The sequence below is a fragment of the Schistocerca gregaria genome, chromosome X (assembly GCF_023897955.1).
Source record: "Schistocerca gregaria isolate iqSchGreg1 chromosome X, iqSchGreg1.2, whole genome shotgun sequence".
Lineage (NCBI taxonomy): Eukaryota > Metazoa > Arthropoda > Insecta > Orthoptera > Acrididae > Schistocerca > Schistocerca gregaria.
The window spans coordinates 653,381,201-653,403,514 of NC_064931.1; the positions used below are offsets into that span (position 1 = coordinate 653,381,201).

Sequence of the window (22,314 nt, forward strand, 5' to 3'; positions counted from 1 at the left end):
TCCTTATGAGTGTTTACCATAGCTGATATTAAGATACCATATTCCTACCCTAATTCGTTGAAAATACCTGTAAGCTGTAAAGTTATTCGTTAACAGTCATCAAAATTACTGCTCTCTTCAACCCTCTGTCAGCTCTGTGGTTTTTTTACATGTTGTCTTAACTGTTTCATTCCCTGCTGTATAGTTACTTCATTTTTTGCTGTGGAAATTACTGTTCACTTAAAACCAGTTAAAGTTTCTATGACTCATTATTCGCTCCATCAAAAGTCTGAGCAACTGTATTTGTTCCCCTTATAGCACATCTGCCTTCTCCTTAGAGTAAGTGGCATCGTCTTCATCTAACATACCAAACAAGATTTTACATGACTTTGCCCACAAAGTTCAAGATTCTTCATTTCTTGAAATGTGATTCATGTTGTGCTAATTGTGTAATTAAACCTTATGTTCTTGCAGTCTTTCCCACATGCCATTGTTCAGTACTGTCAATCTTTCTTTACAGAATTCATCTGCTTGCCTTGCAAGAACTACAGTTTGCTCAGATTACTCTTTCGGCTCTAGCAGAGAAATAACTTACTATTCTCCAAGTTACACTATAAATTTGTACTTTGCTCATGTTGTCATAGTACAGTCTGGGTGCCAACAGAACTTTCGTTTCCACTTATTTTGTTGTCCAATTTGCTCCACTCCAACTAAAACTAGAAAAACTTGTTCAGTTTGTTGGATGGATGGTAAAGAATGTATTTCATTTTTGACAGATCACTATGTTAGGTCCCTTTGTTCATAGCACTGTGTACGGACCTCACCATTGAGTATCTGATTATGCTATGTACCTTGTTGTGCACCCTTATCAAACATCATAACATTATCACCAAAATGGAATTGCTTTGGATTCTGTGTTTCAATGTAATACTCATTGCTCTTGATCTCACATTGTGCATTTTGCTCTCTTACACATCAGTGTCTCTTTTGTATATGCTCTTTTAGTTTTGCAACATAATCATCAAAGTTATATATCCCACTGCTCTCACCCTTTTGTAGTGTCCCAGAATGTTAAACTCTCTTCCAAAAATCAGTTCATGTGGAGTATATTCAGTTGTGGTGTGCATAGTCATATTGTAATAGGAAACCATATTCAGAACCTAACTGCCCCAATCTGTTTCTGCTCTATTTACACAATGTTGCATCATCTCTCTTAACATACAAAGTGACCTTCCTAGTGCTACGTTCATTTGAGACTGGTAGCTGGCAGACTGTACTTTCTCAATATGCAACAATTTGCACACACTTTTCTTTTGTGCTTGTCGTATCTGATAGAGCTGTGACCAAATCACTTTACCTTTGTGCTTCCAGTAGCAGTTTGATTTTGTACCTCCTGATATCTGTGGAAGATAACTTGTCTCTTAGCAAATGAAAAATGTTGCTATATGTGGTGTGTATCTTGGTAGTGGCTGCTTTTTGTTTTGCATTTAAATTACTAACTTGGATTTTCTCTTTCAGCATAATTATTCATGTTTTTAGCTGTAGCTTGTTCGTAATGCTGATGCTTCGGGTACTGCTTTCGCTATAAGCAGTGAGAATTCTGCTGATACTCTCATTTTTAGTGTTCACTTTACTCGTTATGCATTGCACTGAATCCACTTTTACCAACACTTCAGGCAGACAGACACCATTGTTCATATGTTCAGGAATGATAGCTTCTCACACTCTGCTTGCCTCTCTTCTCAGCCTGCACATAATTTCTTGAGGCCCTACTGTTAACCTATTTCTGACTTGCTCTTGTCTTTTGATATCACTTTTTCATTTCTCTTTGGCAATCCCTGTTGCTTGCTTCTGCGGTAGCTTGACAGTTTGCTTTCTTCTGTCCCTCCTAGTCTTTGTATATCTTTGCGCATTTTGCTTCATGCCCGAACCTCTTCCGAAAGAGGTATGACTTTCCTGTTATGCTCTGCACAGAGTTCACACTCTTGCTCTGTCTTCATTTTGATCTGTTCCCTGTGGATCCACAGGTTTTTGGTGGTGTAATTAATTATGATCCCACCATCATCAAAGAAATTTGTGCTTACCAGCCTGTCAAGCAGAAGATGCACATGTTCCCCTATCATGGAAGCAATGCTTTGTGTTCATAGTCTGAGCGCTATTGCACCCATATTAGCAATTCCCCAGTTCCTGATACTGTCAGTTGGGCCCTTCGGCTGTCGTGCAAGTTACTTCTCAGCACGAGGCTTATTTGTACCCCACTGTCCACCAGACATCTCATGCTCCTCCCTGGCATTCCAGCTCTACAAGCAGATTTCTGTTTTTTCTATGGATTATCAATATTTTTCCAGATGAGCCGGAAGATGATTGCTTTTGCGTGCCATTTCTTGTCTTCCTGAATTTTTCTCTCTTTCTGTGCATGGCAATCACACTCCACGCAGTCTCTTGCAAAGTTGCAATTTGTTTACATTTAGAGCACGTCAGAGGTTTTGATTGTGCACATAAACCTTTATGCCTTGATAAGTTGCCCTGCAAGTATCTCGCTGCATGAAATCTTTGTTTCCTTGTAATTACCACAGAACATTTTGAGACTGGAGATCAATACTGGTCATCCTCACTACCACTTTTGTGACCATACCTCCATATCCTGTTACAACTGGCCGTACCTTTCCTACTCATCTCAGTCTGACAATCTTACACCATAGAGCCTGGCTTACTGCATGTGAAACAATTTGTCACTCTTTTTGTTTCACAATGATGCACTACTGCTTTGAGTATTCATCTTCTCTCTGGCCAAGGTTATTGTACTCTCATTCGGAAAGTGACCTCCATTGTTTCTGCTAATGTTAACGGTTCTCTGTGTGCACACTCTATTGTCTTTATTCTATGATCATAAATCCCTGAATGAACATACCTTCGCTTAGCTTCTGAGTGAGTGCAAAGCTGCCTTCTATCTCTGACCCTTATGTGATTGGTTGGTTGGTTCGTTGATTGATTTACACTGGGAGACAAAACAACCATTATCTTAGCCCGCTGTTGCTCACTCTGAAACTTATTTTATTGTGCAGTTTCTCTCACTGCAATTCTAGTAAAGCCAGCTTGTACCTATAAAGAGTAGTAGGAGGCTGTTACTCAGTTTTTTATTGGACACAATTAAGTTGACAAATGCACAAAGATGGTCCACTTCTACAGGGTACAGACACCCCATGGCTTCCTGTTCTCAGCAATATCCCACATCCATCTCCAGTTCTAGGAAGACTAGAAGGTTTTGTGAAGTCTGGATAGTATTCAAAAGAATCCTCAGCTACCCATTCATCAAGCTATTGCACAAGAACAGCACTAACACTTGAAATCAAGGAAACTGTTGTGGAGTGCAGCAACCAACAAGGGATCCTCTTACAGTGTCAACTACACATGGAAAATCGTGGTAGCAGACATTTGTAGTTAACACACATCTAGTGGAGAACCCTTCTATGTGGATACAGGGATATGATCACCTCAAATGTCATAAAGGATCATGAACTGAATTCAGACTGGACAGGGCAGATGTGGTTATCTACTGCACAAGTGGTGATAGACGGGTTCTGCAAATTGTGACTGTGGTGCCTTCTTACAATTAACCAGCCATATCGTTGCTGACTACCCTCTTTGAGCTTGTAAAGGAGCAATAATGGACATTCACCACATATCAGAGAAGCAATCAAATAGATCAGTGAGCTAGATCTGGTGATATAAGATTGTACAAGCATGTGATGTGCACATTAGTCCACAGGTATTTGTTCTCATCATATGGCAGATAAATAAGTTAGACTTAATTTCTTCAAGAGTTAAGACTGAAGTATTCTATGTCTTTTGGCCTCCACCACTTCAAATTGGAAGATTAAATGTGTCACTGTTTCATCCCTATCACCATTTATTCTGCACTTATCTCTCTGTACTCATCATGTTTTGGTTTTTCTTAAATTTCCCATGACTTGTCACCAGTCCTACCATGAGTTAAATCTGTCTCTTGGTCAAGCCGAGGGTTACAGAACTTCTCTTTAAATATGGGTTTTGTATCATTAGCTTGCCATGTGCTGTTTTTGGATATTAGTCCGATGGAAGATGTGTTCAAAAAAACAGGTATTTTGTAATTTTGCATATTGTATTAGTCCATTTCGCGTGATTTTTCATTGTTGTGTTGGTGAACATGTGTGAAATATATCTGTACACTGGTAGCAGTGTCAGAAGTATAGTTGTCAAGGAGGTTACATGTGTTTCCTTAAGAGTGACTATTATACGTTTGGTTTAAAAAGGCCTCAGAGAATTTTGCTATAAAAACAGATTAAAATGTAACAAGGTTTTAGCAATGTTGAATATTGCTTTTGATGAGACTGCTATGAGTAAAACAAGGGGTTACGTGGGGTATAAGAATTTCCAAGATGGCTGTGAAGATATTGAAGCTAACAAGTATTCTGGATATCCCACCACACCAAAAACCGATGAAACTGTGGAAAAAGTGAAAGAAATTATTGTGAAGGATCACAGGATCACAATCAGAGGAATTGCTGATTGTTTGGCATATCAGTTGACTCAAGCAGTGAAAGCTTTTTGGGTGTTTTGGGTATGAATTGTGTGACAGCAAAATTTGTGCCAAATGCACCTGCTCACACTACATTGCTTTTTCATGTATTTTTGGTAAAAAACAACACTGTGATGATACCCTAGCCTCCATATTCACCAGACATGACCCTGTGTACCTTTTCTCTGTTTCCAGAAATAAAGATAACATTAAAGAGTTGTTGTTTTACAGGCATAGATGAGATTAAAAGTGCATTGCTGAGAGAACTAAGTGCTTTCCCAAAGATCAAATTCTAGGAGTGTTGCAGATGTTGGAAGAAGTGCTCTCATAAATGTGTAATATCTCATGGGGACTTCTTTGAAGGAGATAACATTAACATAGATGAATAAATAAAATTATTCCCAGAAAATTATCATTCCTGCTACTTTTTGAACACATCTTGTATTCTACAAGCTAATCTAGCTTGTTGTTTTGTTCGTATCACCTCAGAGATGATTAAAAGATGTCTTGGTCCAACTAGTGGAGTCATTGCACCTGCTGTAGCCAGCCTATCAGCTTGTTCAGTGCCACTGATTCTTGTGTGACCAGGGACCAACAGCAGGTTTACCCTGTCACTTTCCCTTATTGTCATAAGGACTTCATGGCATTCTGTAACAATCTATTATCTCTTTGCAGGAGCTGATAAAAATTTCAGAGCTGTTTGACTGTCTGTATGAATGTACAGGCCATAATCCATGTGGCACCTATGCACTTCTGACTGTTACTTTCAGATGCTAAAGATTAATGTAAACCCCCTAAGCTCTAGTATTACACATTTATTGTTCTATGACTGGTTTCATTTGTACAACATTGTCTGGTTGCCAGCAGTTAAACAGAACAGGAAATTAGGCTAAAGCTACAGCATTTTAATGTATAAAATAGGCAACTCACATTGATAACAGCCTTACATTAGATCCTCACCAAGTTGTGCAGAAGTCATGACACAGTTGGTATTGTTGTTGTCTGTGTCATAACTTTAGCACAACCCAGTGAGAATTTAGTGTAAGGCTGTTATCAGAGTTAGTTGGCAATTTTATTCATTGCTTTAGTCTCATTTCCTGTTTTGTTTAACTGCAGGCAATCTGAAGATGTTTTACAAACAAAACTGCTTGTAACACAATAAATGTGTAGTAGTATAGCTCAGGTAGTTTTCATTATTCATTAACGTTATTGTCAGCTGTGGTTCCCAAAGTCACCTTGAAAGGGTTATTGAAGTACCTGAGAGTTGTATAGTTAGCCAGCATTTCCTGTATTTGCCATATTCACTATGTTGGTATGGGAGACTGGATTTCTTAAGGATTTCCATTTACTTATTGTATGTTATTGTTGCTGCTACCTCCATTGTAACATAAAGGTGTGAAGGCGGCATGTCCAGAATGGTCTCCATCCCAGCGGTGAGTATGCTGCTGATTCCACGTGTTATGCTAAGCAGGCCAATTTCTGTACCTTGCAAATCTTGTTTGAAGCCATCTGCTGTTGTACTTTCTTCCACCATACTGTAGCCCTACAACTTGATCGGAGACCTTATTATATTGGTGTATATCTAGTACATACTTCTGGGTCATGACCCCAGTTTTTACCACAGGCCCTTCTAATGCACATAAGAGCACCTTCCATCCTGGAACACACATTGTTTATCTGTGGGGTCAAATATAGTTTTGAATACAGTATTACCCAAAGTTACTTTATTGCTGCCTCTACTAGTAGAGTTTTGTCCTTGAGCTTAAGATTCCAGTACATGGTTTATGTATACTTACTCGTGTAGATGACAGAACCCCTCCTCGCAGACACCCCTCGGTGGTGTTGATCACCATTTTCTCATTCAACTTTGTGGCTTCTTACTTTCATTTACTCATTATAGTCTTAAACTACTTATATATGGTGGTCTTAATGCCATGGTTGTATTGCTAAAACCCCTTTTAATGTCCAGGAGGGTGCAGGTAGCAATTTCCTGAAAGCATAGTGTTTTTTCCAACTTCTCAACAAACTGGTGAAGTGCTGTTTCACATGATTTGCATAGTTGATATACATATTATTTCACATGTAGGGTAACTTTAGTTAACCTCCCTTCCTTAGCATACACATAACCAATTTTACTAATGTCTTTAGGAAAAAGCAGGACAGGCTAATAGTAGTTGAGTCACTGAACAGCCACCTACGTAGCTCTTTTAACGCATTAGTGTCCATTGGTGACGCATCAGGAAGGTAACAAGTCGCATATCTAGGATTGTGTGCTTTTATATTTACTTCTTCAGTTAGTCTTGCTAGGATGGGTATGATGTGTGCATGCTGTGTGCGGAAACAGGAGGGGCTGACCAGAGTTCACAAACAGCTATATGTGCTGTTGGCTATGGTGAGTCACCTTCAGGTTGCAGCCTCAAGGTACAGCAGTGCCGGAGAATCTGGCGCGGTGTCAGTTGTTTTGCCCATGGGCTCTGCTCCCGAGGCACCTTTTTGCGCATATGACATGATGGATCTGCCCTCACAGCAGGCTCACTGTTGCATGGTAACATGTTTGCGTTCCTCAAGGCGGATGGCCAATGTGGAAACTGGCTGCCTGGCCTCGTCCATTCACCCTATGAGTGGACATGTGGCTGCTTCTTCACCAGGGTCCGAGCAGCCACATGGGGGGGCAAGGGTTTAGTTGTTATTGGCAGCTCCAATGTTTGGCGCATTATGGAGCCCCTAGGCAGATAGCATTCTGGGCTGGAAAGAAAGCCAATGTGCACCTGGTATGTCTGTCAGGAAACCTCATATGAGATGTGGAGGCTGCCTTTCCGGTGGCTATCGAACGTGCAGGGTGCAGTTGTCTGCAAGTTGTGGCTACTGTCGGCACCAACAATGCCTGTCGCATGGGTTCTGAGGCGATCCTTAGTTTGTACGGACAGCTGGCAGAGGTGGTGAAGACTGCTGGCCTTGGGGTTTATAGGACTTCCCTTGATAGGTCAGGGGTGCGTAGCAGAGTACTTGTGGAGTGCACATGAGGGTTTTTTTAGGCTAGGCTGTAGTTTGAGGTTCTCTAATGTACATTCGCCAGTCGATTCACAGCAAAGGAAGGCAAACAGCATTCAGAATCAAGACACTTTGACTGTCGCAATTTTATCAGTAAACTGTCTAAGTATTCGTAGTAAAGTTCCCGAATTTACTGCTCTCCCTGAAAGTTATTGCACTCAAATTATTCTTGGGACCAGAAGCTGGCTGAAACCCAAAGTGGAAATCTCTGAGATATTTAGTGAGTCATGGAATGTATATGGGAAAGACAGATTACAGGCCATAGGAGGGGAAGTGTTCATTGCAGTTAACAAAAATATCGTCTCTATTAATGTTGAAATTGAGTGTGACAGTGAAGCTGGTCACGTATAATAGGTGTAGGTGAAACTAGGTTAATTGTTGGATGTGGCCACCTGATTCCGCTGTGACAGTTCTAGAGTCATTCAAAAGAAGTCCATGGTCAATAGCACATAAATTGCATCATGCAATGCATATGACTGGGATGTCTACAGATTCATGGGGGGGGGGGGGGGGGATACAGACAGACAGTCATGCGAAATACTTTTGAACACGTTTTCTGATAATAGTATTGAGCAGCTAGCTTGGCAGCCCACTCACAACGAAAATATCTTAGACCTTGTAGCTACAAATAGGCCAGACCTTATCGACATGTCAGTATAGAAGTGGGGATCAGCGATCATGATGTCATTGTAGCAACCATGATTATGAGAGTTAATAAATCAGTCAAGAAGGCTAGGAGAGTGTTCCTGCTAGACAGATCAGATAAGGAGTTCACTTATACAGTGAATTGGCATCACTTGGTACCAGTAAGATGGACGCATAGGAATTACGGGCAAATTTTAAGCAGATTGTAATTCATGGTCTAGAGAGTTATGTGCCTAGTAAATGGATAAAGGATGATCAAGACCCACCAAGGTTTAATAATGAAATTCGCAAGGTGCTGAGGAAACAGACGCTGTTGCACTCTAGGTGAAAATGATACACACAAACCATGGCAAGTGAAGGTTAGTAGAGATTCGTGTGTCTGTGAAAAGATCGATGCGTGAAGCATACAACAGATACCACCATCACACCTTAGCAAAAGATCTGACAGAGAACCTGTGAAAATTATGGTCATATGTAAAATTGCTAAGTGGCTCTAATACTTCCATTCAGGCCCTTGTTGACCAGTCTGATGTGGCAGTTGAAGGTAGCAAAACAAAAACCGAAGTTTTAAATTTCATGTTCAAGAAATTGTTTATGCAGGAGAAACATACAAACATTCTATCATTTGACCAATCGGACAGACTCCTGTATGGACGACATAGAAATTCGCATACCTGGCATAGAAAAGCAACTGAAAGATTTGAAAACAAATCCCAGCTTGATTTTAGAAAGAGTACTTACTCTACGGCATTGGCCCCTTACCTAGCTTGCATTTATCATAAACCTCTTGCCCAGCACAAAGTCCCAAGCGACTGGAAAAAAATACAGGTGACTCCAGTATATAAGAAAGGTAAAAGAATGGACCTGCAAAATTGCAGGCCAATATTCCTAACTTCTGTTTGCTGCAGAATCCTTGAACAAATTCTCAGTTTGAATATAATAAACTATCTTGAAGCTAAGAAGTTGTGTCCATGAATCAGCATGGTTTTAGACAGCATCGCTCATGCGAAACTAAGCTTGTCCTTTTCTCACATGATATACTGATAACTATGGATGCAGGGCACCAGGCAGATTCCATATTTGTAGATTTCCAGAAAGCATTTGACACTGTGCCCCATTGCAGACTGTTAACAAAGGTATGACTATATGGAATAAGTTCACAGATATGTGTTTTGAAGACATCTTAAATAATAGAACCCAGTATGTTGTCCTCGGTGGCATGTGTTTATCAGAGGCAAGGGTACCATCGGGAGTGCCCCAGGGAAATGTGGCAGGACTGCTGCTGTTCTCTATATACATAAATAATTTGTTGGGGAGGTTGGGCAGCAGTCTATGGTTGTTTGCCGATGATTCTGTGGTGTATGGTAAAGTGTTGAAGTTGAGTGACTAGGAATATACTAGACGACTTAGACCAAATTTTCAGTTGGTGTGATGAATGACAGCTAGCCCAAAATGTGGAAAAATGTAAGTTAATGTGGATCAGTAGGAAGAACAAACTTGTAATGTTTGGATACAGTATCACTATTGTCCAGCTTGACACAATCAAGTTGTTTAAATATCTGGGCATAACACTGCAAAGTGATATGAGGTGGAATGGGCATGTGAAAACTGTGGTAAGTAAGGCAGATGATTGACTTTGGTTTATTGTAAGAATTTTAGAAAAGAGTGGTTCACCTGTAAAGGAAACTGCATGTAAGATCTGGTACGATTTATTCTTGAGTACTGCTTGACTGTTTGGGATCTGTACCAGGTCAGATTGAAGGAAGGTATCAAAGCAATTCAAAGGAGGGCTGCTAGATTTGTTACTGGTAGATTCAGACAACACATAAGTGTTACAGAGATGCTTCAGGAACTCAAAGGGGAAACCGTGGAGGGAAGGCGGCATTCTTTTCAGGAATCACTTTTGAGAAAATTTAGAAAACTGGCATTTGAAACTGACTGCTGAACGATTCTACTGCTGTCAACATACATCGGGCGTGCCACAAACATATCATGCGTAAGGACTACGAAGATAAGACATGAGAAATTAGGGCTCATACGAAGGTGATTAGACAGTAGTTTTTTCCTCACTCTATTTGCGAGTGGAACATGAGGGGAAATGACAAGTAGTGGTACAGGGTGCTCTCTGCCAAACACCTTACGGTGGCTTGCAGGGTATCGATGTAGATGTAGATTTCTCTCTGGCTTCAGATAGTTTTGCTTGCTTAATGACAAGGCTGTGTTTGGCAAATGCCTTCAGCTGTTTTGCCCATTTGCTTTACTTCTTGCATAGTTTAACAGTTTTCTTACTGGCTTCCTTTGCAATTCCAGGTTGTTGTTATTTTCTAAGTACCAGGTCATAATGGCAGCTGTCACTTCATCTGCCATTTCCCCAAGTACTACTGGAGTCCTTATTAAAATTACAAATTCAGATATGGATGAGTTTAGGTCTTTCCTGTAAGACTCTTTATGTTGTGTTCCTAGGATTCCTATAGGCCATGGTCTGTTTATCATTCATTTCAGCCTCAAACTTATTATATGTATGTTCTGATAAGGATGGCTCCAACACCGCATGCCATTGTTTGACGTAACTACCTGTTAAGATGAACCCAAACGTTATGTCCATTATTTCTTCCTTTCTTATGTTCCTGAAGGTCGATTTGATGCCCTATTCAGGATCTCCAGGCTACTCTCAATTAAATTTTCCTCTGCTCTTGGTGTTACTGCTTTCCCTCAACAGGTTGTGGGCATTGGCATCACAACCAACCAACAGTTGTTCATTCAGCTATGAACACCTGTCTACATTCTACATTAATTTTGCAACTTCATTCACTAAGTCCCTGAAACGAAAGTCCGGCGTGGCACTTAACATAAATGCATATTCAGGTGTTCTTTAAATTTCTAGTATGTTACCTCTGGCATTTTGCCTCCAGCATCATCCTCCAGTTTCCCCAAGACCTGAAACGCCTCATTTATATACACAGGGTTCCTGGATCAGGACAACATCCACCTCTTGTATTCCCAGAAGACGACCCAGGGTGGCAGTTGCCCCCTTACTGTGTTGCAGATTTATCTGCAACCTTTGCAGCCACTAACTCCACACCATGGTCATCTCCAATGTGTGAGATTATTCTGACGATAGCCTGCAAGAACCCATTCTTCCCATTGCCCTCAAGGATTCCTCGCTGACTTCCATCACAGGGGCTTATTTCTTACCTCGGCTATTTCTGGATCCAATTATTGTGATAAAAGGGAATATTAAACTCCTCTCCTGTTCCTTGGCTTGACTTGTCTCTTGTTCCTGTCTTGGAAGTAAAAGGGATCTGTTTTTCCCCTTCACTCTGAGACCACCTTTGTAGAGGTCTTAAGATTAAGACGAGGATATAGAGTGTGATTCATGGTGTTTCTGAGTGACTAAAAATAAAAATATTAAGCATATATTAAATGAGTTTGTCTTTTGGAACTTTACATTCACATTTTCTGTTTCCTTTTCCTAAATCTTGGAAACCACTTTGCGTAAGCATTCAAATTTTCTACAAGTAATAACACACACATCCTGTGTCAGCTGAACTAAAAGAAGAACATGATGTTATGTATAATTAAAATTATTTAGGATAAAGTAAAAAAAAAAGTTTACAAAATTTTAACTGCATGATTAAAAAATTGTATTTCTGAAAGCAGTGGCTGAAATGCAATTATTGTAGTTTAGTAGACTCAGAAAATACAGTTTAATGTCCTGTAAAAGTTTCATGACAATGGCTACAGTAGTTTCTGAAATACAGTGGAAGCCAAGTCACTAAATTTAACATTGTCGGGATAGGGCGTTTGAACTTCTTTAAATGCTATATCGCAGTTGTCGAAAAACCTAATTAGAATATAATGACTCTTGCATGTCACTATCATTGCCTGTACATCTCTGTTACATGACATAGTTGCTAAGCTGTGTCCCTCACTGAGTGAAGTGTTGCTGCTGTGCACATTCCACTATTAAGTGTTGTCTGAATCCTTGTACGACCATTCACTGTTGTTGCTTCTGCTAGACCAACACTGTGTGTTATGTGTGTACTCACGCCAGCGTCTGCTGCTGCTGCACCGCTCCTGGTTGCCTTCTGGGATGGCTGCTTTAACTTCAGGCACCGTCTGTATGCAGCGGCTTGTTCCAGTTTCCTCTGTCTTCTCTTGGCATCATCTGTCTGGTGGTCTCGTTCCAGCTTCTTCTTCTTCTTCTTCTTCTTCTTCTTCTTCTCTGTTCTCTTCCGTCTATGCCACTAGCCAGCATACTGGTTGTTCAAGTAAAGAAAAGGACCTCCCAGAACTGTTTCATATTTTTGCTTGACATTTGGCTGAGTGGGTTCAATTACAAAAGGGAGGGCGACCCATTCCATTAATATGTAGCATGCTGTTGCGGAATAAGAAAACAGCAAACAATCCTTCCTAATCAGTGACAAACCCTGCACCTTAAAGTAATCTATATATGTTGCGCCCAGCGAATGGTCTCTATGCTGATTGACATTATGCAGAGGTAGATCTGTTCAATTAGCAGTCTATGTCTTCGGCTAATCAAATATTTTGAAAATTATGGCACTCTGTCGAGGAAATATGAACATATGGAGGCAATACTCGAGAACAATGTTTACTGTACTGACCTTTGTACAATTTGTAAATTTCCCAAGAAGAAGCAACACGCTAAGTATGGAGGAGTGGCACCAGGGCTTATTGTAAGTCCAGACCTGAGGCCTGCCTTAACATGGGATCCATCTGTTATGATTGTACGTAACTGACAAACTCTCCTGGATGATGTGTGGCCTCCTTTAGCCCTTGTGGCTGTGGCCACATCCACATGCCCAGCCGGACACAGCAGCATGGTATCACAGGATGTCACATGTTAAATTCGGCCCCAACCAGCTGGCACCCTTGTGGTGGAATTTGCTATGTATTCTGCAAGCATAAATTGTTCAGTCTGGCTGCTGCCATTGCTTTTTAGTCGGTGTATTGCCCTCATATGCAACAGCACAGAAAAGATAAATCTAACTTAACTTGTAGCAGAAGTTATGACTAGTGTTGTTTAGGTTGCAAAATTCATTCTTCTTATTGAGTACCTTACCAGGGGTGAAACAAAATCTGGTAAATACCACAATCTCACAATTGTTGGAAAAATTTGGAAAAAAAAGGTGTCTGAATAAATGAAAATGGATCCAAATGAAAAAATAAAAACAACATTCTGTAGGACAAGGCACCTGCTTACAAAGCCTCTTTGACAATGGAATAAACTGAGGAACTGGTAGTACAAATTGTCTCCCTCCCTCTGTTTTTGGGGAGGGTGACTGTTACACATTACCGTTATTTTTTGTATCTATTATTTTTGCAATTTTTGAAACGATCTGGTAGTTTTTTTTAGATTTGTACTATATACAATGACTTTATAAAGTTGAAGCTGTCTATGACCTTTGCCATTATCGCACTATGTGATTGTAGTAAATCAGTATCAGTAATGGGTTCATGAAATTTTTCCAGTAGTTTTCTACATGGTACTTCTATGACATTAGAGGGAACAGAAAAGGGCTCTGCTGTTACATTTGTCTCTCTCTCTCTCTCTCTCTCTCTCTCTCTCTCTCTCTCTCTCTCTCTCTCTCATATACACTACTTGATATCTCCACTCTCACCTCACCTTTAGTTTGTCTCACCCTTCTGTCCTCTTCCCTATCCTCATCTCAGCCCCCTGCCACTGTGTGTGTGTGTGTGTGTGTGTGTGTGTGTGTGTGTGTGTGTGTGTGTGTGTTTTTCTTTCTTCCTCTCTGTCCTCACCCCCACTATTCTTAATTGGAATCAAGGTGAAAGTGGGGTTTAAATAAAGGAGAGATTCTGTTTTCCTCCGCTATCATTAACGCTTGCTTACGTATGTGCCTACTAGTCCTTATAATCAATCTGTGTTTCTGTTTGTTTTTTTGCTGCTTGGATATAAGATGACCATAGGCAATGTAAGTAAGCTGGTTACTTTAGCTGAATTCAATTCTTTTTTAGTTTTTGCTATGATGGAAGGTTTTGAGAAACTATTTGACTTCATATTTGATCTTAAACCACATTTGCATAATCAGAGGCATCTTCTTGCTGAAAAGTTTTGTATGTTTTATATTTCTTGTACATTCTGTTTTAGCAAAGTAGTAAACTCGTGACAGATCTGTGTTACTTCAGTCATAATTCAATATCATATGGTGATGTGTAAATGAAGCCTACACAAATGTTTGGGAATATTTCTGTTCAATAAAAATCCTGGCTAATTAAAAATTTTCCAAGGCCTGCAATGTTATACAAGTGCCCTCTTCACATACATGCACACACACAGTAAGGAACATACAATACAACAATCAGAGTCTGCTGCTGTGGTCCATTTGTTCTCGCTACCTTCCTCATGATTTGATCTGTTCATATAATTTTATGCTAGTTCACTGACATTGTTGCAACTAGACATATGAATCCACAATGAAAAATATCAGTGGCCAGCTGATCATGGCAATGTACATTACACTGTTGCATGTATCATTAATATTTCATCTTAGCTAAGGTGCCCAAGGTTGTGTATCAGAAATTTAGTGTATTATTTTATTATTTTCCCTAGTTTTAATTAGAAGAGAATTTTATAACTTAAATTCACTAATTTTGTTCATACTGCGATAAATATTTGGACATACTCACCAAATATGAAAAACTGTACTGCCCAATCTAGCATCATTCTGTCTGCTTTTGGAACTCATTAAACATAGACTTATAAAAACAACTCTCAGCAACATGCTTCTTGTTTGAGTTGTCCTCACCTCGCCTTCCTCCTTTGCTGTTCTCTCTGGTATCTTGTACGGAATGGAAAAATTTGCTCATTTACCCAAGTTGCTGTGTGCTTTGAATAGTTCCATTTTTACTATTATTATGATGAACACTGATAGGAAGATTCTGGAAAATAATTGTTGTTCGCAGCTCGGCCAGGAAAGAAAGCTGCAGACTCATCTGGCATGTCCACAAGTGTCATAACATCTCCAGAAAGATTGGGCAGAACAAGGAGTCGGATGTCAAATGTCTCTCAGTCCCAACGTAAGTATCTTCAGTTCGTTCTTCCTATTAATTTTCTTCAGTTTCTCTCGTGTGTGTGTGTGTGTGTGTGTGTGTGTGTGTGTGTGTGTGTGTAAAAGTCAAGGCATATAATAAAATAAATTTTAATAGATGTTAACTGTAAAGTAGTGGGTATATATTTCTGTAACAAGTAAGGTTTTATTTTCTGAAGTTGTTGCTTATCATAGATCAGATTTTTATGGAGGAGCCAGGATGGAAGTAATTTATAGAATTTATTATTTGCCAATACTTAGCTTCAGCTGAAACAAGAATGTATATAAGGATTGTGCTCAAGTTTGTAAGTATAGTAAATGAAACAACAGAGAAAAGATAGCCTTGTAAATGGTAGACAATTGGTCAAATGAGTTACAAGTTCGTATGAGAAAATATGAAACTGTGATGTTGCTGTTCCTGTTCTTAGTACATACCCTGTAAAAGTGTAGTTAATAAATAATGTAAATATTGCTCCAGTATACGAGTAATATGGGCAGGTGTCACTTCCTTCCAATAAATTGAAGGCTTGTAACTGGGATTTCAGTTCTGGCTACGTAGCACAGTTCTCTGTGTACCTTAAGTGGCAGATTTTTAGGGCAGTCATTGTAGGCAACATTTTTGCATCAACATTGTTCAGTGTTGTCAGAACAGCTGATAAAATTTGATATCAGTTGTAAGATTCACACAGATCCCATTAAGAAAATGGGAAGGTGGATCTCAGCAGTTACAACTCAAATTAGTGTATTAAGTATCTATGATCTCTTGCAGTGATGACTTTATAGCCACCCCAGTGTTCATGTTGTAATATGCCAGCCAAGTCAGTATGCAGCAGAGTTGATCATTGATCAAAGTAAGTGCATTGTAGGTGTAAGTGTTCACCATTCGTGCACTACTTAATTATAATTGGGAGAAAAAATTGCAAACAAACTGTGTTTTGTGTATCTTCCTCTTTTGCTTCTGCGTGTTGTCTGAGGTTGGGTTTCGTATGGTTCAATTAGATTAGACGTACTTTTCATTCCAATAGAGCCGTAGTGAGGAGATCCACAAGGATGTAGAACATGTCGGAAAACAAAAATAAACAGTAAATATTTACAAAGAACAACAGGTATGCTAATGTACCTTTCACAGATCCCAAGTGAAATGGTCCTCATGGATGTGGTATAAGCAAAACAATCATGAACATATTTTCATTTAAAACACAATAACAAACTTGTCACTAAATTTATACAGGAGTCAGGTTGTATGTAATACTTAACATTATTTGAGATTATTAGTAACATACACATGTCAGTGAGTTCTACTGAAAAATTCATCAGTGGAGTAGAAGAAGCTGGCTGCCAATAGATCCTTGAGGCTCATCTTAAACTGAACTTTATTCATAACTAAACTTTTAACTATCATATGCATACTGACTTGCCATTTCGAAATGTTACTGATGAAAGGTCATTGATATCCCCAAGGGAAAGTAAGGGATCTAAGATGGAATTTGGTGTGACAGCACGTGTAATTAGTTCCCAGTTGAATGATACCTAATAGCTTAATACAATCTCTTTCCTACTCACATCCTTTGTGTCCTGTCCGGCTAGAATTTGAACCATTTTGCAACATTTCCTTTTGACCATAATATTCTAATTTACTGAAAAGAATGTTGTGATTTACAGAGTCAAATGCCTTTGACTGATCACAAAATATGCCAGTAGCCTGTAATTTATTGTCTAATGAATTAAGTACATTCTTGTTGTGTGTGTAGATAGGCTTCTCAATATCAGAACTTGTTAGAAATCTGAACTGTGACTTTGACAAATGTTATTTGTTGTAGGATGGTTAAGAACCAAATTTTATATTAACTTTTCTAAAATTTTTATGAATCCTGGTAAAAGAGAAATAAGATGCAAATTTATCTGTGTTTCTTTATCTCCTTTCTGAAACAAGAGCTTAACTTCAGAATATTTCAACCACTCAGGAAATGTTCTGCTGAACAGTAACTTAACAGTTACTAAAATCAGAAGCACACTGTTTAATTAACTTTGTAAATATTTTATCATAACTGTGAGATTTTTTATTTTTAATGGTTTTATGGTGGACCTTACTTATGTAGGTGTAATAAGGATCATATTATCCATCTTCTATCACTCCAGGATTGGACATACGACCTGTTCCAGTCTCACCATCGTTGCCCCATCCGATTTGGGAAATGTTTGTGGTGACATATGAAGTACACATTCTCTCCATTTTTCTGTGTATAGGATTGCATTTTGGGTTATTGGTTAAATCCTAATTTTTTCCGTATTACTTGATTTCTAATGTTGGGTTTCCCAGTGTAGCCTTTACTGAAGTTATTTGTAAAGACTGGACTGAGATATTCCATGGTAGCATCTTCTGAACATGACAACCCTTCTTTTCAGTAACATTTATGAAATCCTTGTTAAAAAGTTGTGCAACACTGCACACATCTTGTTACCTGTGTATCATTTACTATTAATGCTATCTGCTCCTCTTCACCTCTCGTTCTAGCAGTCTCCTCCTATCTTTTTCTCATAATGCATTTTGTTTCACAGTTGTATTACTATCTTTAATATTTTGCAGCATGTTTTGTAATGAACTATAGCATCAGCATCGGAGCTGTTTTTCTGATTGACGGGTATAGTTTCCTTTTTGTTGTACAAGGCACCTTTATTCTTTGAGTAAACCTTATGTTCTTTGTAGACTTACGTTTAATCTGTACTAGTTTTCGGGGAACACAGATATCAAATAGGGTCAGGACATAATTAACAAAGTGTTGCATTTTTTTAATACCTGCCTTAAGCACTGTATACATCACACCAGTTCATGTCTTTGAGGAGTTCCCTAAAATAATCAGTTTCTGGCTTACTGGCTACCCTGTTGAACTCAGATTTAGTGGGTTTTATATCCTGTTCAGTAGTAACATTTAACAAACGGAACTGCATGTCATGGTCTGAGAGGCCTTTGACTATTGATTTTGTAACATAATTTTGTTAATTAGACCTTCGTATAAAGATGTAATTAAGGGTTATTTTGAAGCAGTAAGCTACCCTAGTTGGGAAGTTAACAGTAGGAATTAAGTTGATTGATGTTACTGACTAATAAATTCTTACTGGAAGAGTATTTAAGAAAATCTACATTAAAATCCCAAAAACCACTAATGTTAGTGACTAATAAATTCTTACTAGAAGAGTTTTTAAGAAAGTCTAAGTTTAAATCCACGAAAACCACCATTTTCTCCTCTCTCTCTCTCTCTCTCTCTCTCTCTCTCTCTCTCTCTCTCTCTCTCTCTCTCTCTCTCTCTCTCTCTCTCTCTCTCTCTCTCTCTCTCACTGTTTCCTCCCCCTTTAGTTAAATAGGCCAACAAAACTTCACGTTTAATAGACCAGAAGAGCTTCATGGGACAATTGAAACATATTTCATCATCTTCTTCTTCTTCATTTGTTTACATCAAATCACCTGTTTGTAGCACAGCTTCTACAGACAGCTCAGACAAAATGACAGGTGTTTTCAGACAAGTGGCATATACTTCAAGTAATGAGTTAATCAGACTGATTGGCGTAGTTCCTTTACAGATTGCAAGTGAAACAAAGATTCACTGAACTGGCCCATGAAACCCACTTACTCACTGAATTGGTGTGCAGTAGCTGTATTTGTAGTCTCATCTTTCCCACATTTCTCTGCCAGGGAGTTGGTTGGTTGTGTTGTGCTCCTCATTTCATCATTCATGACTGGCTGGAGTGGACTGTGTAAAAATTCTGATTTTTTATGGGGTCTGATGACCGCGCAGTTGAGTGCCCTGCAAAGCGACCACGACGACGACCACCACCACCACCACCTTTCCCACAAGAATTTTCTTGAAATGAAAACTTTTTAATTTCAACATTAATTTTGAAAAAGTGAGACCTGAGAATTAGGGTTACAAATATATAGCATTGGCAATTAAAATCTTATTCAATTTTACAAAAGAATATTCTGGAAAATGAAAGTCTTTATTATCAGCAACTATTCAAAGACATTACTTTTGGAAAAAAAATTGAGAAAAGGTGTTTTCAGTTGAGGTATGTCAAGGCTAATATGAATAACTTTCAGCTGTGTAGAAATTTTAGGTAATACATATTTTGTATGTATCGTAACTTGGTCATATTTCGTTAAATAAACTTTTTTTTATAAAATTAACTAGACTGTTACATTCAGGAGAATGGTAGCTAAATAAACAATTTAATACACAATAGAAAAAAATTTAAAGTGTTGTTTGGATTATTAGTTCCTCCTTTTATTTTTAATTACTTACTTATTGTAAAATAAATGATGTGGTGACAAACTTTTAGTATTCTATGTTAAGCATAAGTGTTACACTTGACTGTATCTCAGAAGAAACACTTTTATTAGTTACAGCCCGTGCTGGATGGAATAATTAATTATATGTGGTCACAGTAGTTCAGATATAAACATGGGTATTGACTAAAAAAGTAATGGAAATTTACCTACCCCCATTTAACATTTCTGTGTGCAGAATGTACTGAGTTCCATTCTTCAATTGTCCTAAACCACATAAGACAAATGCTGGGATGGTTCCTTCGAAAGGACATGGCCAGTTTCATTTCCCTCCATACTCCATCTGAGCTTGTGCTTTGTCTCTAATTGTCAACCCTAATCTTCCTTCCATACTTCCCATATCTCATTACTCTTCCACCTTACCCTTTAGAGTTCATTCCTGTTGGTAGTGCTTGCATCCTCTATGGCATGGAAGTCTCACAAAGAAATTTTTGAGCAGCTGAAGACTGTGTACTCTGTGAGTAGTTACACAGATACATATTCTTCTGCCCTACAACTTATAATGACAGTAGAACTAGAAGAGCCTGAGAAGACCACAGCTAATGTGTGTCTTCCACATGATAGTGTATTATCTGGAAAAAATCAAATGAGTCCTGCAGAAACACCGAATTAAGCATTTTCTACAGACTATAAAGACACGGCAGTTACGTGTGACCCTAATTACACACTTACGAGCAACAAATACTTATTTCATCAATGAGGAGTCATGCCAAAGTTTGTTGCTGTAAGACATCAGTGAATGAAAATAGGAAAAGTAAGTCAACTTTTTGTCATTTTCAACCCAAAAATCTAAAAATTAATTAATTGTGACTGTGGTTTCAATTGTAACAAGGTCTGGGAACTCTCACTTTGCTTTAAAGAGCTACCGTTCAACAACAACAAAATGACTTATGATGCAGTCAGGGTTTCAATGAAATACATTATTTATTGATAATTTTCCTGGCTGTGAACCTTGGATGGTGCAGTAACCAGCATGCTAAAAACCATGGGAGACAAGTGGAAGGGGGCGTGGATATAAAAGCTATGGTTAGTCTGTCAGCAGTCATTTTATCAGCATATTTTATGATGGGGCAGCTGAGTGTGTGCCTGTGAATTATTATTGCAAGTTTTACATTCATTGAGACTTTAGTTCAGGCACAAGTACATTTCTCTAGCTGATAAAGGATAATGTAAAATTGTTCTTGTTATGTAGTCATCACTGTAGCCCACACTTTACAAGACGTATCTCTGATTGGATGACAAGCAGGCAACAGTATATGAAGTTATGAGGTGGTTGTGCAGTTTTCCAAGATAAATGGTCTACTCAATAACATTAGCGATTTTCGTGCCGTGTTAGATACAAGAAAGCACCTTCAGAGTGAGTTTTCATTTAGGGAATAATTGTGAAATTATTTTTACAAACGTGAAAACATATATTTGATCTAATATTTCCTAAACCAAATGAAATAAACTTTCATCAACATTCATTGATCGATAAATACAGTTTGTTTCCATACAAAACATTGTCATTTAGTTGCTGTTGAGGGTAACATTTTACAAGTAGACATTACAGAATGGTATGTTAGACACTACAAGGCATCAAGAGCTGCAGTGTCTGGTGCACTTGCATGTAGACTTCTTTCTTATGAGACTCTACTGTAACAATCATAAAAAACCTAGATATTTAGTGATTGAGATATCAAGCTGTTAGAATGTAAGACATTGCAAGGTTGTAGAAATTTATGACGCTTTTCATTTAAATAATTAAAAACCACAGTTTTGAGTGCCAAATGGATGTATTTGTTTAAATGAAAATGATTTTTTTTTTAATAAAACTCTGGTGCATATGTACCTTTCACGTTTTATTTAGTTCTGTGATGATGCTTATATTTTTCCCATATACTGATATAGTTTATGTCTTTTATTCTGTAAATTACTTGTAACATGATTGAAAGATGATCTTTTTCTTTATTATTGTTGTTATTTTGTTCATAGCTACAAGCCGCTCAGGGTCTCCGTCTTCCAGGCTAAGTTATGCTACCTTTTCAAATACAAACAGAGAAACAGGGCATGATGGCAGACAACGTAGACCATCCGGCATCCCTCTCTCGACAGGACCTAGTCGTGAAGCTAGCAGAGAGACTTCGCCAAGTCGTTACTCTTTAAATCTACTTGATCGCTCATTTGGCTCAAAATTGAGGTATCATTTAATTTCTGTTATAAAAAATGTATATTGTTTTTCTGTACTTACCAGTTTGTTTATAAGTTAAGCAGTTGTATAATTAGCATACTTGCCGTTACTCAAAATAGATTTTTAGTAACTCTTTATTTGTGTTATCAACATGTTTTGTGCATTTGTGTGACCTCGGCTGCTCATCACTTAATAGAGACAGGCTTTCAAACAATATGAACAGAGAAACAAGCTCCATATTGCGAAAACCAAGTCAGATAATGCAGTGGTTAATACACTGTACTGTCTTTGTCCAGCCATCCTAGATTTTAGTTTTGTGTGATTTCTCTAAATTGGTTCATGTGAAGCTCAGGCTAGCTCTGATTTAATTCAGCAATCCAATTTGAGCTATATCCTAAAACTGAAAATTTTATGTTCCTGCCAGTGAATTGCTCATGCTCTGTCTGCTTAATTTTCAACAGTAAGGCATAGTTTTTTGTGCTTGAGACAGTTGTGG

At 38.5% G+C, this 22,314-nt stretch overlaps 1 protein-coding gene across 15 annotated transcripts in view; it reads left to right on the plus strand.

The window, feature by feature from the left end:
- LOC126297568 (CLIP-associating protein 1-A) overlaps nt 1-22,314 on the plus strand; it is a 322,153-nt gene that overhangs the window by 221,929 nt on the left and 77,910 nt on the right. For all 15 annotated transcript variants that reach the window (XM_049988512.1, XM_049988519.1, XM_049988524.1 and 12 more), the window contains 2 exons: nt 15,182-15,295; nt 21,623-21,827. In XM_049988512.1, the coding sequence (XP_049844469.1) occupies nt 15,182-15,295; nt 21,623-21,827 (319 nt within the window). The remainder of the gene's footprint in view (nt 1-15,181; nt 15,296-21,622; nt 21,828-22,314) is intronic.